The sequence below is a fragment of the Sarcophilus harrisii genome, chromosome 4 (assembly GCF_902635505.1).
Source record: "Sarcophilus harrisii chromosome 4, mSarHar1.11, whole genome shotgun sequence".
Taxonomy (NCBI): Eukaryota; Metazoa; Chordata; class Mammalia; order Dasyuromorphia; family Dasyuridae; genus Sarcophilus; species Sarcophilus harrisii.
The window spans coordinates 101,254,103-101,267,895 of record NC_045429.1 but is presented as its reverse complement, the minus strand read 5'-3'; the positions used below and the strand labels follow the sequence as shown (position 1 = coordinate 101,267,895).

Sequence of the window (13,793 nt, the reverse complement as noted above, 5' to 3'; positions counted from 1 at the left end):
CTATCGTTACACATTTTTACAGATGGAGAAACTGAACCTTTGAGATATTAAGTGATGAACTGAATGTCAGAGAAATGCAAGTCTCTCTTTTGGCCAGTGACTGGGCCAGCTGGCACCTCTAATGACTGTAAGATCTGCACCTGTGTCTACCAATCCTTCTAATGGTATGTCATTTATACAGCTAGTGAGTGTAGGTCAGTTAACTGTTACAGCTGCTGTCCAGTATATTCCTGGATTTTGTTATTTGGAGTCAGAATCTGGACAACTATCACCAGATTGCTTATTAGGAGTCTGTATCAGTAAACCTGAGGCTAATACTTCTCCTGGTTGATAAGTCACACATTATCTACCTGTATTAGTGACTGGGATATTATCTACCCATTCCCCAGTTTCCCACATCAGTGTATGCATGGACACTGTTTTGTAAGTACCCTCAGGAGGTGAAATGGTCAAGCCTACTGTGCCTGGAGGCAAGGGATCCAGAGGCTGGAGAGGAACAGATTTCACCTCTCCAGGGAGTATCTCAGTTGTCCCAGCTGCATACAACTCTATTCTCCCCAATTGTAATCCCTTTCTCCAATCAGGTTGCTTTCTGGCTGGTTGATTGCATAATCTCCTTCTCCCATCATATGGCTTCCTGGCTGATTGGTTATGTCTGGGTACTGAACTTTGTTGCATTTTGGACATGGAGTTTTGGGTCTTGTTTTCCCACCTTGTTTTCTCACTCTGTCTCTATGCCAACACTGAGCTTTCAGATGCCCTACTTTACTACATTGAAAGCATTGACGAGTCTCTCTGGAAGTCCCTTGCCAAGAGGGACCCTGTCTTCCCATATTGGGATCTTGGAAAGTCTGCATTATATCCTGGCTATAAAAGGTATTTGTGCCCACTGTGGTACAGCATCTTATGATCTCCTCTAAAGGAGCATCTTTATGTAGTCCCAGTATAATTCTACAAACCTCATTAGCATTTTTCTATTCTATCCCTCTAGATAAGGACGATATGAAAAGATTTGCCTTTTCAGTGCTCAGCATTAACTTAGCTGAGCCTTACAAGTTTCTTAGAGATGCCATTCCAGAGGCAGTGTGGTCCACTGAAAAGCATTCTAGCAAAGTGTCAGAAGACCTTAGTTGAAATCTTGACTCTGATACTTATCCCTAAGTAATTTTGGTCAAATCATATAATCTCCCCAAATCTCTCTCTTTTTTTTTTAAAATGTCTCTTCCCCACAGATTGATGGGGATTTTTCAACTATAAAAGGAGTAAAAACTCCTGTTTCACCTTCAAAGTCCATCTCAAAGGGGTAGCACTAACTTCAGCTGCTATTGATCCCCTTATTCCAGACATGTAGGTGTCTGCCTTAATCTTTGGCCAGAGAGTAAGTGCATTTTCACTTAGTTTGTACGACAGCTGTCTGCAGACATACACAAAATCAGCAAAGGGTTCATTTGGCCCTTGTGTTATTTTTGTGAAGGCTTCACCCTTATCGTTTTTACTGGGGAGAGAAGTCCATGCTTTGATACCAGCAGCACAATTTGCTCATATACTGCTAAGGGGTAATTTGGATGTTGACTGATTTAAGAAAGGTAAATGAACAGATGGAAACTATGGGAATTCTTCAGCCTGGACTTCCATCTCCTACTCAATTGCCTAGAGCAGGGATCCTCAAACTTTTTAAATGGGGGCCAGTTCACTGTCCCTCAGACTGTTGGAGGGCCGGACTATAGTAAAAACAAAAACTTTGTTTTGTGGACCTTTAAATAAAGAAACTTCATAGCCCTGGGTGAGGGGGATAATCGTCCTCAACTGCTGCATCTGGCCCACGGGCTGTAGTTTGAGGACTCCTGGTAGAGAATGACCTCTTGGGCTACAGACATTAAAGATTGTTTCTATTCTATCCCTCTAGATAAGGAAGATATGAAAAGATTTGTCTTTTCAGTGCCCACCTTTAACTTAGCTGAGTCTTACAAAAGATATGAATGCACAGTTTTGCCACAGGAAATGAAAAACAGCCCTACTATGTGTCAAATGTATGTTGCTACTGCTCTTACTCCAGTAAGAAAAGCATTTCCAAAAGTTATGTTATTACATTACATGGATGATATATTGGGATGTGCACCTGAGGAACAAATGTTAGAAGCATGTCTACAAAAGACCATGGAAACACTAAGGTACTACAAATTGCGCATGGCTCCAGAAAAAATTCAAGGACATGCTCCTTTTCAATATTTAGGATATGAAGTATACCCTAAGGTGCTTACAGTACAAAAACTTTCCTTAAGAACAGAAACACTAAACACCTTAAATGACTTCCAGAAATCGATAGGAGATATCCAATGGATGCGTCCAATGTTAGCCTTGACTACTTCTCAGTTACAACCATTATATGACATTTTAAGGGGAGACAGTGCTTTAAACTCACCACGCCAGCTTACAAAAGAAGCTCAAGTGGCTTTGAGAGAAGTTGAACTGGCTTTATTCAATGTGGTTGAAAGAGTCACTCAAAAACCCTTGGAAATATCAATTTTTGCTACACAGGAGGCACCCACAGCAGTCCTTCATCAAGGAGACAGTGTGATAGAGTGGGTGAACCTCCCAGTACAACCAGACCAAAGCCTTACTCCTTACCCAGTGTTTGTCGCTAGAATTTTATTAAAGGCCATTAAGCAAGCAGTACAATTATCTGGGATAAGACCTGACAAGATATACACTTTTTATACTACTGCACAAATTAATATATGCTGTGAAACCATCCCAGAGTGGCAAATTTTATTAGCTATGGCTCCAAATTTTACACACGGGTCTCCATTAAAGATAACCAGACTATTACATAATTGGCGATGGATTCTTGAAGAGAAGGTTTCTAAAGTTCCTCTTAAAGGACCAACTATTTTTACAGATGCATCCAAACATAATATTTGTGCTGTATACTCTCATGACTTAACTATAAAGAGAGTAGTCAGAACTCCTTTTCAGTCCACTCAGCAGAATGAATTGTATGTGATCATTCTAGCTCTTACTTATTATCCAGGAGATATAAATATGATGAAGAGAGCCATCTACATCCAGAGAAAGGACTGTGGGAACTCAGTGTGGACCACAATATAGCATTTTCAATTTTTTGTTGTTGCTTGATTGAATTTTATTTTGCTTCTTTTTTTTACCGATTTGATTGGATTTTTCTTGTGCAGCACAATAATTGTATAAATATATATGCATATATTAGATTTAACATATATTTCTACCATGTTTAACATATATTAGTCTACTTGCCATCTAAGGAAGAGCATGGAGGAAGAAAGGGAAAATTGGAACACAAGGTTTTGCAAAGGCTAATATTGAAGAATTGTCCATGCTTTTATGTTGAAAAATAAAAAGTTTTAATTAAAAAAAAAGAAATGGAAAGAAAAGAAAAAAAAAAGAAATAGGGATCATTCTACCCTTCACACAATCCTATGTATTTCTCTTCCAGTGATCTTTAATAGCTTTTCCCAGGTATCTCTCCTAACTGGAAGCTTATCCATCAATGGAAAGAAATTGTCAAGAATGAGGAGAGATGCATTTTATTAATAGAAAATGGCATTTAAATAAGAGGATGTCCCAGGTAGTGTGATAATGTCATCTGTCTGTTCTGACATTATTCTCATCCCTGAGGGCAATCAGTTAAGCAATGGATAAAACAGAGAATGAAGAAATCAAGCCTATAAAAAAGGGAGTGAATTGCAAAGTTGTCCTCACTGTTTTTGGTTTTTCTTACGAGATTTTAAGAAAGTAGATGAGCTAAAATTGGACCTGGATCCTTGAAAGGAAAAGGGGAGGTATCTTCCAACTTCATTGGTTACAGTGAAGAACTTGGAGCAAGGGTTCTAGGTGTAGGGAGTTTAGAAGATCTAGAATAATGTGGCCTACCCTAGTCTAGAGTTCCAACTCTTACAAATGCACCAGGGGGCAGTCTGCTCTCTAAATCTTCATCTTACAAAAGGTAAGGATGTTACTTAAAATTTCTTATAACAAATCTCCAGCATCTTGGACAATTCTCCAAGACTCTAGGTTGCAGAAAGAAATGATGATCTGAGTGTTTCTTCACCAGGAGTTCCCTAGGACAATGAAATCATGGGAGGGGGAGGATAAAGAGGGGAAGAAGGAGGAGGAGAGGGGGAGAGGGAAGATGACAGTGATTAAGATGATGATGACATCATGAGGAGGGGAGGGGATGAGCAAGAAGAAGAGGAGGAAGAACAGCAAGAGGAGGAAAAAACTAGTCAACACCTTCAGGTTAATTCAGTGTTTATTAAGCACTTCCCTTGTACTCCCCAGCTCTGTACCAGACACCAGAGTGAAAATATTTAATCCATAGATCCAAGATCCAATTTAAAAGGCAGTTGGAGGCTATCTAAGTTCAACCCTCTCCTTTAATAAGTGAGAAAAGTGGGACCCAGAGAAGTTAAGTTAAGGTCACACAGCATGCTAAGGGTCAAAAATAGGATCTGAGCCCTGGTCCTTTTACAGTACTCCCATATAAATAAAAGGGACTTACAGTTTCCCCATATAAATAAAAATAAATTATTAAATACATCTGGAATAAATACAGTTTACAATTAGCTGGTACTTTGTCATCTTTTTTGAGAATTATTCCCAGCAACTTAGGGTAGCCTCCATGAGTAGATTAGCTGAGTTGTAGCTACTAAAAATGGAATGTAGAGAGGCTGGAAGCAGTCTGGGCACAGTCTGAGAACATAACAGTCTGGCAGGAAAAAAATGACACATAGAGAAACCACCGGAAGTGGTATACAATTGAAATGAGGGGGAATGTTGGTAGCAAGTAGGTTGCAGCATCAAGGCCGAAAGGCTTTCTCCATCCAGGATAAGAGAATATCCACTTCTCCCAAGGCCTTTGTCAGCCTTGCTTCTGGGTGCAACTAAAGGGCAAGAGAAATTAGGTATTAGTTAGGTGGACGGTGCAGTGCTAACCACTGAGTTCTGTTCTGAGTCTTGTTCCCTCCATCTATAAAGGAACTGGGCTCTAGGATCTCAAGGACCCCTTAGGTCTCTTAAATGCTGCCTGTGTAATGGGAGATGGCCAGTCCTGGGGGAGAGAAGAAAAGAATGGAGAAGAACCATAAAATAATCAAGTGGGGGAGAAATAGCCTCTCAACTGGAAAAGGGGCAGATAAGACAATCACATTCTGTGGAGTACATGATAAGTATAATTCAAATGCCTCTATTACTTTCCTGATACATCCTGGTAAACAAACTCTGTGTTTTCTTACAACTATAGTCCTATGATTTTATGATTCCATGTATATTTTGGAATGATACAAGTAGATCCACCTGCTCTGAACTCTATTATTAAGCTTTCATTTCACAGAGGCCGATCTACACCTACCAGGTTAACAACCCCCTTTTCTCTGTTTGCTACCCTCCCTTCAGTTCCCAAACTCCCCATGATTTTAAACATACCTTGGTAAATTCTTTCTGGAATAGCTGAAATTTCCTCTCGGAATTCTCACTTAAAGAAAACATCCCTCTTTCCTTCTGGAGAAGAAGAACAACAATGGAATTGGAGTCAATACATAAGTCTCTTCTCCCTCAATCCTAAAGACATTCATTTGAGTCTGGAGGGAGAGGAGTAACAAATAGATTCTTGAAAGACATCCAGTGGATAATGCTGTGATCTCTATCCTCAGTGTATCTGCAGAACAGGGAGGAAGTTTCTTAAAGATGCCATTCCAGAGGCAGTGTGGTCCACTAAAAAGCATACTAGCAAAGTGTCAGAAGACCTTAGTTGAAATCTTGACTCTGATACTTATCCCTAAGTAATTTTGGTCAAATCATATAATCTCCCCAAATCTCATTTTTTATTTTTTTTGCTTATAAATTGAAGGGGTTGGATTAAGTGATACAGTGGCACAGGGAGATTAGCTGAAGTCAAAAAGACCTAAAGTGACAGAGAGACCAAATCCTCCCCTGTCCAAGGTACTGAGCCCACTAACACAAGGAGACTATATCAGTGACAGTCTGGCTCTGATCCTACTCACACAATGCTGAAGTTTCTTCAAAACGACAAAGAAGTTGTTGGCCAAAGTAATGAATGGTCTCAAGATTCCAAGTTCGGCTGCCTTAGTGTGGTAGTTATTGAAAATGTTGCTCAAATAAAAATCCAGCAGGGAATAGTTGAGGCAACAGATTTCAGCCCACTGGGGAAAGAAGAATAGTTAATCCAAAAGTCCTCCATTCTATACTCTTTGGTCCTAGATGTTCTACTTTCCTCAGATCATTCTATCCTCATATCCATTAGATTGGACAGTTTGTCACATAGCATAAGAGGTATGGAAAGAATATGCCTGGGTGTTGACAGGCTCTAATGATGGCCTTCTACAACCAAGTTGGGGAAGCTTGGGGGAAATGTACTGACTTTTTTGAATATGTGGTTGAAGAAAGAAGAGAGAAAAAAGGAAGTAGGGAGAAGGAAAAAAAAGACAAGCTCTCTGAGGATGAGAACTGTAACTCATTTATCTTTGTGTTCTCACAAAAGTCTAATACCTTGTACATAGTCAGCACTTAACAATATGAGAACCAGTCAAATTAAAGGCTAGAAAAATTGTATTATAATTTTATTCTAAAATAAAAATTTTCATCCCTATTTTTTGGCTTATGAATTTTAAAAATGCATTGTTAATTCATACAGCTTGGTTCTTTGAGGTGTTCTTAAATTTCAATCCATTAATAAATGTGATCAAAAGAGAGAAAGAAGGAAGTCATAAAGGAAGCAAAAGGAGGAGCTACTTGAGGATGGAAACTGTGTCTCATTCAACTTTGTTTTTCCATAGCATCAACAATAGTGCCTTGCAAACAAATATTCTTTGCATGAATGAGTGAATGAATGAATCAATAGGGGAAGAGTAAAATCAAGATGAAGTAAGAGGAAATAAGAGAGGAAGTGGGAAAGAGGTTGGGATCATGATCCAAAGCAGGCACATGGGCTGTCTATAATGGGAAAGATGAAGTGACAAATTGAGATCATTTTCTGGATTATGTGGGCAGGATGTTTGTGGGTCTGAGTTTCCATCTGGGTCATCCCCAATGACTAAATTTACCAGTCTCTGCTTTATCTGTAAAAAGTTGATTTCCAATTTATAGGTAAAGGATTTTAGTCTCTCAAAAAGACAGATCATCTTCTCCCAGACCCCTAAGTTAGCCTGATAGATCAGAGCCATGAAGCCAGCCCAGGGTAGAGATATGATCCCTTCCACCTTCTCCTTTCCACCCTTCATTCTGAAGGATCCATTTACCGTGGCATTCTGGAAAAACTCTTGCCGCAGCAGCCGGGTTTCAGTGTTATGATCCAGGGCTTGCTTGGGGAACAGAAAGAAAAAATCATGCTGGAGAGAATAAGAAAGGCAAATAATTTACCAAACTCCTTTACATACTACTTAATCCGCCTAATGTAAAATGTAAAAAACTAAAGGAGTAGTGGAGAGATGAACCAGAGCCTAAAAAAGGGAAAGTCTATAATCATACCATGAGTCGGAAGTCTAAAGGGGCTTCTTTTCCATTTGGTGATACAAAAGACAAGTGCTTCTGGGAAATTAAATATTTAGGTAGTGCTGATCCTGAGCATACCAGAACTTCATCGTCACATTTTCTGATGAAAACATCTTAGATTTGTAAGTTATTGGAGCTAAAAGGGACCATAGAAACAATTTAGCTTACCACATTTTACAGATGAAGAAACTGAGATGCCTTATTCCAAATTTTACAACTACTTAGTGATGGAGCTGAGACCAGAGCCCAATTCTTTCTATGACATTACATTTCCTCTAGCCTTCTTAGCATTTCCCATTTTGATCCCCCAACCATTGCTATTTTACTTCCTACCCCAAGGGTTTATGATATTTTCATTTATATTTTTAACAGAGTTCTTGGAAACTCAGCAGAAATGTACGCTTAGATTTTAACACATATTTTCCCACATCTCAGGTTAACTACCCTCATCCTTTCATGGTACACAATTTGACTGGGTAAGAAAGCAGGAAGCAGCATGGATTATAAGGTGTGATAAAGTGGCTAAGATTCTGGGGACTTGAAAGTGCTACAGTACTCCCCAACCTTCTCTACTAACTTCTCCCTGAGTAGCTAAGTAGCTAAAATTGGGCTCCACCATGTAACCCTAGGGATATCGTCTGCCCAGGGGTCAGTCTGCCCTGTCTGCCTGTTTGTTCACATGTAAAATGTGGCTAATAGTAACACCTACTTCCCAAGACAGTGGCGAGGATCAAATGAGATAATGTTTATAAAGCACTTAATATAGTGACTGGCACATAATAAGCTTCTACTACGTGCTTATTCCCATCCCTACCACATCATTTTCACACTGGGGTGCCTATGGTACTTTACTTACCACCGTGCTTTTCATAGCCTGGAAGGCCCTCCACAACTCTTGAAGAATTGCCCGCTGTACTCGACAGTGTCCAATGTGCACTTCTTGACCTTCAGCTCCCAGTTCTGTGCTCCAGAGAAGGACGAGTAGAAACAGGGAAGGAAAGAAGACAGCCATCTGCTTCCTTTCTTTCACTGTAAAGGAATCAACTATTTTTGCCAGAAACAGAGGGAGGTGTCATGGTGGGACTGAAGTTACCACTCCTTAATCTGTGCATTATCTGTGCATAATTGGTGTGTTATCAGGGGAAAGGGTTCAAAGATGTAGGGTGTTTAGTCCCAGGTACCAGAATCAATCAATATTAGGACTGTAGGTACAAAGAAACCAGTGGAAAACCTTTATGATCAGGGAGTATAGAGCAATGTTTCACAAACTTTATCACTTGGTAAAACACTCATGAGTTTTCTGAGACATACTGAAGGACCATTCTACCTTCATCCCCCAGAGTCATAACTAGGCATTTTGGTGCCTTGAGTGGTGCCTTGAGTGCCTTGAGAAGGTACAAAAGTACCTTCAAGTTAATTTTTTGAGACAAATTTCATCAGGAACAGGTAGAGATCCTGAAATAGAAGTACTCTCTATGGAGAAACATAGATCTTGGAATACAAGAATATGATGAGGGTGATATGGAATAACAGATGAGCCTGGACCAGTAAGGCATTTTAATCAATTATTCATGCTAACTAGGCACTAAGGTCTGTTGTTGTTGTTGTTGTTTTCTATGATGCTGAAGGGAATGTAAGCACTTTAAACACCTTCTAAATTTCAGCTCTCTGGGACAAAGTTCCAGTCATTCTATCCTGAGTCTCTTCCCTTCAAACAGACAGTTTTCCAATGTCAATCTTCAATCTAGGCAGAATAACAAGAGGAGATAGATATCTGAAACAATCACAGATATTCCATATAAATTAGACCTTCATAGGTCATTGGCTCCATTATCCTACAGGCACACAGGACTGTACTTGAACCAATCTCCTAAAGTCTGTCAATCTGTCTCTCCATACCTGCCATATCCAACCATCATATTATATGCTTTGCTATAGAGATCTAGCCCATTGAGGCTTGGACAAATTGGATATTGTCCTTTAATATTTACAACTCTAAGATATAACATTTCTTTAAGGTATGATTTTGGGTGATTTTTATTATAAGACATTTGAATGCCCATTTAACACATCTTTGGTCTTGTATGTGTATACATTTTGCTATCCTCCTTTTCTTTATCATAATTATTTTTACTTTTCTCTCTTTATCTGTTTTCTATTTCCTGTGTGGCATTTGACAAATTATTCTCTTCCCTCAGTCTAGTTTCTTCTTGGGTAGAATGAGGGAATTATATTTATTTTTTCTCTAAGGTCACTTCTAGCTCTAGATTTATAATCCTATGACCCCACCCCCCCATAGCAAAATTTAAAAAAAAATGTAACATGGTGCATAAAAGCACTAAAGGATACATACTGGGAAATATAAGTCTTGAGGCCTGAGCGCTAAAATGGGTTTCAGGCCTCTTGATCTCTCACTTCTGATTCTACTTACAAGTAGATCCTTTTCTTCTGCAAAGGTTTATTTTCCCCATCTCTTACATAAGGGAATGAATGATTTCTACTAGGCTCTCTGAGGGCAAGGTATTACCTTTCCTAAATCCTTAATACAGTGCTTAGCACATAGTAGATGCCTAAGAAATGATATTTTTAATGTTGTCTGTCTTTTCTTTATCTGCAAAATGGGTATATTTTCTTTTTTTAAAAAAATATTTATTTAAAACTTAAATACAAAATAGAAAAAGAAAAAAATCACCATGTGCTTAGCGGAACATAAGAAAAAATTCAAAATACAAAACAAATTTTCATTTCAAGAAAGCTTATATAATAAATACTACACATTGTGTTCAGAGCTGTCCAGCTTTTCTTTGCTTCCTTGTTGATTTTCTCTTGTTCTCTGATGTGCACTTTATACCCTGTTCTTTTTTTCCCCTTTTCTTTCCCCCTTCCCCAAGTTCACCACAGAAGTCTACAATTAAGTGTGGACATAGATATAGATGAAGAGAAAAATAGATATATGGTGATAGATATTTATGTATGTATGTAAATACACATACATGTATACACATATATAGATGCATAGATACATATACATCACACAAATATCCATAACCATATACATATACATTCATATGAATCTATGTAAGGCTATATTATGCTTCTTTGTCCTCTGTTTCTCTGAAGGTAAATAATATTATCTTACATAAATCTGAGTTTTTCCATAGTTTTCTAAATCTACTAACTAATCATTTCCTATACCACAACAATATTTCAACTTTATACTGTCTAGTTATTTTAAAGTCTGAAACAATATTGATTAATATAGCTAACATTTAATATAGTTTTTTATTTTTTTTCTCCTTTGATTAAATCTATTTTAGTTTTAACTTTGTCTGAGAGGGTATATTTTCAATAATGTCTACCTACCTTAAAGGGTTATTGGACAGTTCAAAAGGGACAATATATATAAAATACTTTGCCAAGTTTAAAATGTTATAAAAATGCCTGTCTTCCAGGACATTGTTAACTGACTAGAAGAGGTTAAAAAAGAAAAAAAAAGAAATCTGTCAGAGGATAGGAATGGGTAAGAATGTTAAGGATTACATACCCCTTTGCCATCCTGACTCAATCCTGACTCTAACAATTAAGTTTCCAGTAAAGAAAGTAAGAAGTCGAATTTGCAGATGAGTCACTTTTATTAAGCCTTCTCATTAAAGTTGACTTGCTTTTAATAAAGCAAAAGAGAAGGATTTCATTTGTTAACATAATAGACCATAGACTCAGGTACATTAGAAAACACTTTAATCTAAACATTTCATTTAAAGATGGGGAAACTGAGGCCAGAGAGAAGAAATGACTTGCTCAATCCTAGCCAGGTTATAATATATGGTTAGAGATAGGCCTTGAATTCAAGTCTTTTGCCTCTTAATCCAATGAGCCTCCTGCTATATGAGACTACCTCCAATTTCCAAAGCCAGGTAAAAATTAATCATTTTCTACCAGACTTCAAAGCAGAAGTCAGTTTTCTAATATCAATCTTCAATCTGGGCGGGATAACAAGAGAAGACACATATCTGTAACAATCCCAGATGTTCCAAATAAATTAGACCTTCACAGGTCATTGGGTCCATTACCCCACATACAGACAGGATTGTACTTGAACCAATTCCCTCTGATATCACTATTTTCTCTTCTTATGAACTTCTAAACTGAGAAACTCACCAAATTCCCGTTATGATCCTTTTACCCTTCCGTTCTAGGTTCCTTACTACATCGAGTTGGGTTGAATGGTTCTATAATAATACCTTGTCTAGACGCTTCTTAATTTCATCACATCCCAAACAGACCAACCGTTGATAATAACAGAAGCAAAAAATCAATGGAATTGTTGCTTTCCCCTAAAAAAAAAATTCACTAAAGAAAATTATGCTAATTACTTACCTTGGGTTCAGGGAAAGTAGCTTGAAAGTGTGGTGTATACCCAGCTGTCAGAATGATGAGTCTATATGGACTTAGCTGTCTGCTTTTATAGAGGAGGAGGGGTGAGCACTTTTTGTGGTGGGTACCTTTGTACCTATCAGGGATGTATCAGTAGGTTGGAATTCTCTTTTAGACCAATGGAGAAATCATTTCATGAATTTGTGTGTGTACATTTGTGTGACTATCAGGTTGGGGGTGGGAAGGGGGGGGTTGGGGAGAAAGGACTCTCAATCATGATTAATTAGAAAGTTACTTCACTACCTGGTAAATTTTCACTTCCAGGCACCTGGGGCATATTGGCTTTTCCTTTACAATAGCACAATGGGGGAGGGGTCTAAACAGGCAGGTTGTCTAGGATGATTTTGCCTTTTGAGGAGACAAAACTAGACTATGGCTTAAATGTAAGTTTGAAATTATCTGTATGGCATAAAGATTTGGTCTTTGCCATCATGAAAGAGGATTAGGGAAAGTCACTGGTCACAGGCCCACAGGCTCATAGATTTAGAGCTGAAGACACCTAAGAGATCATCTAGTTCTATCTCCTCATTTTACAGATGAGAAAACTGAGAAGCCAACAAAAATTAAAGAAAGATTAGGGCTTAACTCCCTTTAATTCCCTCTCCAAATTTGTCTACCTGTAATTCCCTCAACTCATTATTCCATCTTCCACCTTCCATACCTTTGTGTGCCCTGGAATGCACTCCCTCATTCCTTCCTTATTAAAAATCTCTAGCTTCCTTCAAGGTTCAGTTTATATTGTGTGGGATGGATGCTAGATCCTCTTTCCCAAATTAACTAGTCAGAGACACCTTCAGGCACAAAGAGAAAGCATTTATTTAGTCCCTCTCAGCTCTCTCCATGTACTTGTGAACCTGACCAGCTTCCGGCTTGTCCAGGATTTAAAAAGCAAAAGACCCGAGCCTTTTCATTGGATAGACTTAAAGGACGCAACCATCCTTGACCAATTTTGTCTGCTTCTTGTGGGTTATGTCACTTCCTGTGGGTCTGACTGTTAGAGACCACGACTCCCTGTAACCTAGGGTTTTAAGACCTGGGAACAGAGATCATGTGACTTAGTCTCAAACTGAGAAAGCTTCATCCAACCAGTCCCATTCAACATGCAAACTTTTATGGGGATGTTCTTCTGACCTGATCACTTGTAAATGTTTCCTTCTTCTTCTTGGTAGAAGGGTAGAAATGGCAGAGATGAAGCTAAAGCTGCATGATCCCAGGAAGTCTTGAAGTGGGAAGTTTAGCTTCTCCCAGGCTAGTCTCTGCTGGCCCAGTTTAAAGATGGTTCAGTAGGAAACCATTTTTATTCCTAGAAAATGGCATCAAGGGAGAGTATGTTAGTCAGTTTTAAAGTCATTAGATATGTAACTGGAGCTACTGAGAGATCTGAATCCTGACAACCCAGCAGGACTGCTATCATATACATTCTATACCACACACTATAGATGGTGGGTCAGGGGTCGAGGTAGCATATTTTAGTGCCCCCTTTCTGCTCTTCTTCTAAATGCCTCAGACCAAGATTCTTGAAATGTAATCCATCCATATTCACATAGATAAACATTCTGAACTAGGGGTTCAGAAGTGGGAGACAGAAATTTATCTAAAATTTGACTAATACTGTGCTCCAAACAAGTGGGAGTAGTGCCCCTCCCCTGACTTTTCCTGTTGGGGCACCCTTGATGCGGGTTGTGGTCCCTTTAAGAATTGATTTATTTCTAATTCCCAATCCCTCCTAGCTGATGCATTATCAATCCAGGAAGCTAAGACCTTTTGATTCACAAATCCTGGTCAAAAGCATCCCTTTTAATTCCAATAGAAGA

At 38.6% G+C, this 13,793-nt stretch overlaps 1 protein-coding gene across 1 annotated transcript; it reads right to left on the bottom strand.

Annotated features, from left to right (window-relative positions):
- Positions 1-4,241: 4,241 nt before the first annotated feature.
- IL24 (interleukin 24) lies at positions 4,242-13,281 on the bottom strand. Its single transcript, XM_003767649.2, has 6 exons — positions 13,111-13,281; positions 8,402-8,574; positions 7,293-7,355; positions 6,039-6,197; positions 5,461-5,535; positions 4,242-4,919 (listed from the first exon to the last, which is right to left on the bottom strand). The coding sequence occupies exons 2-6, from the start codon at positions 8,555-8,557 to the stop codon at positions 4,836-4,838; spliced, it is 537 nt and encodes a 178-aa protein (XP_003767697.1). The 5' UTR covers positions 8,558-8,574; positions 13,111-13,281; the 3' UTR covers positions 4,242-4,835.
- Between the last annotated feature and the right edge of the window lie 512 nt (positions 13,282-13,793).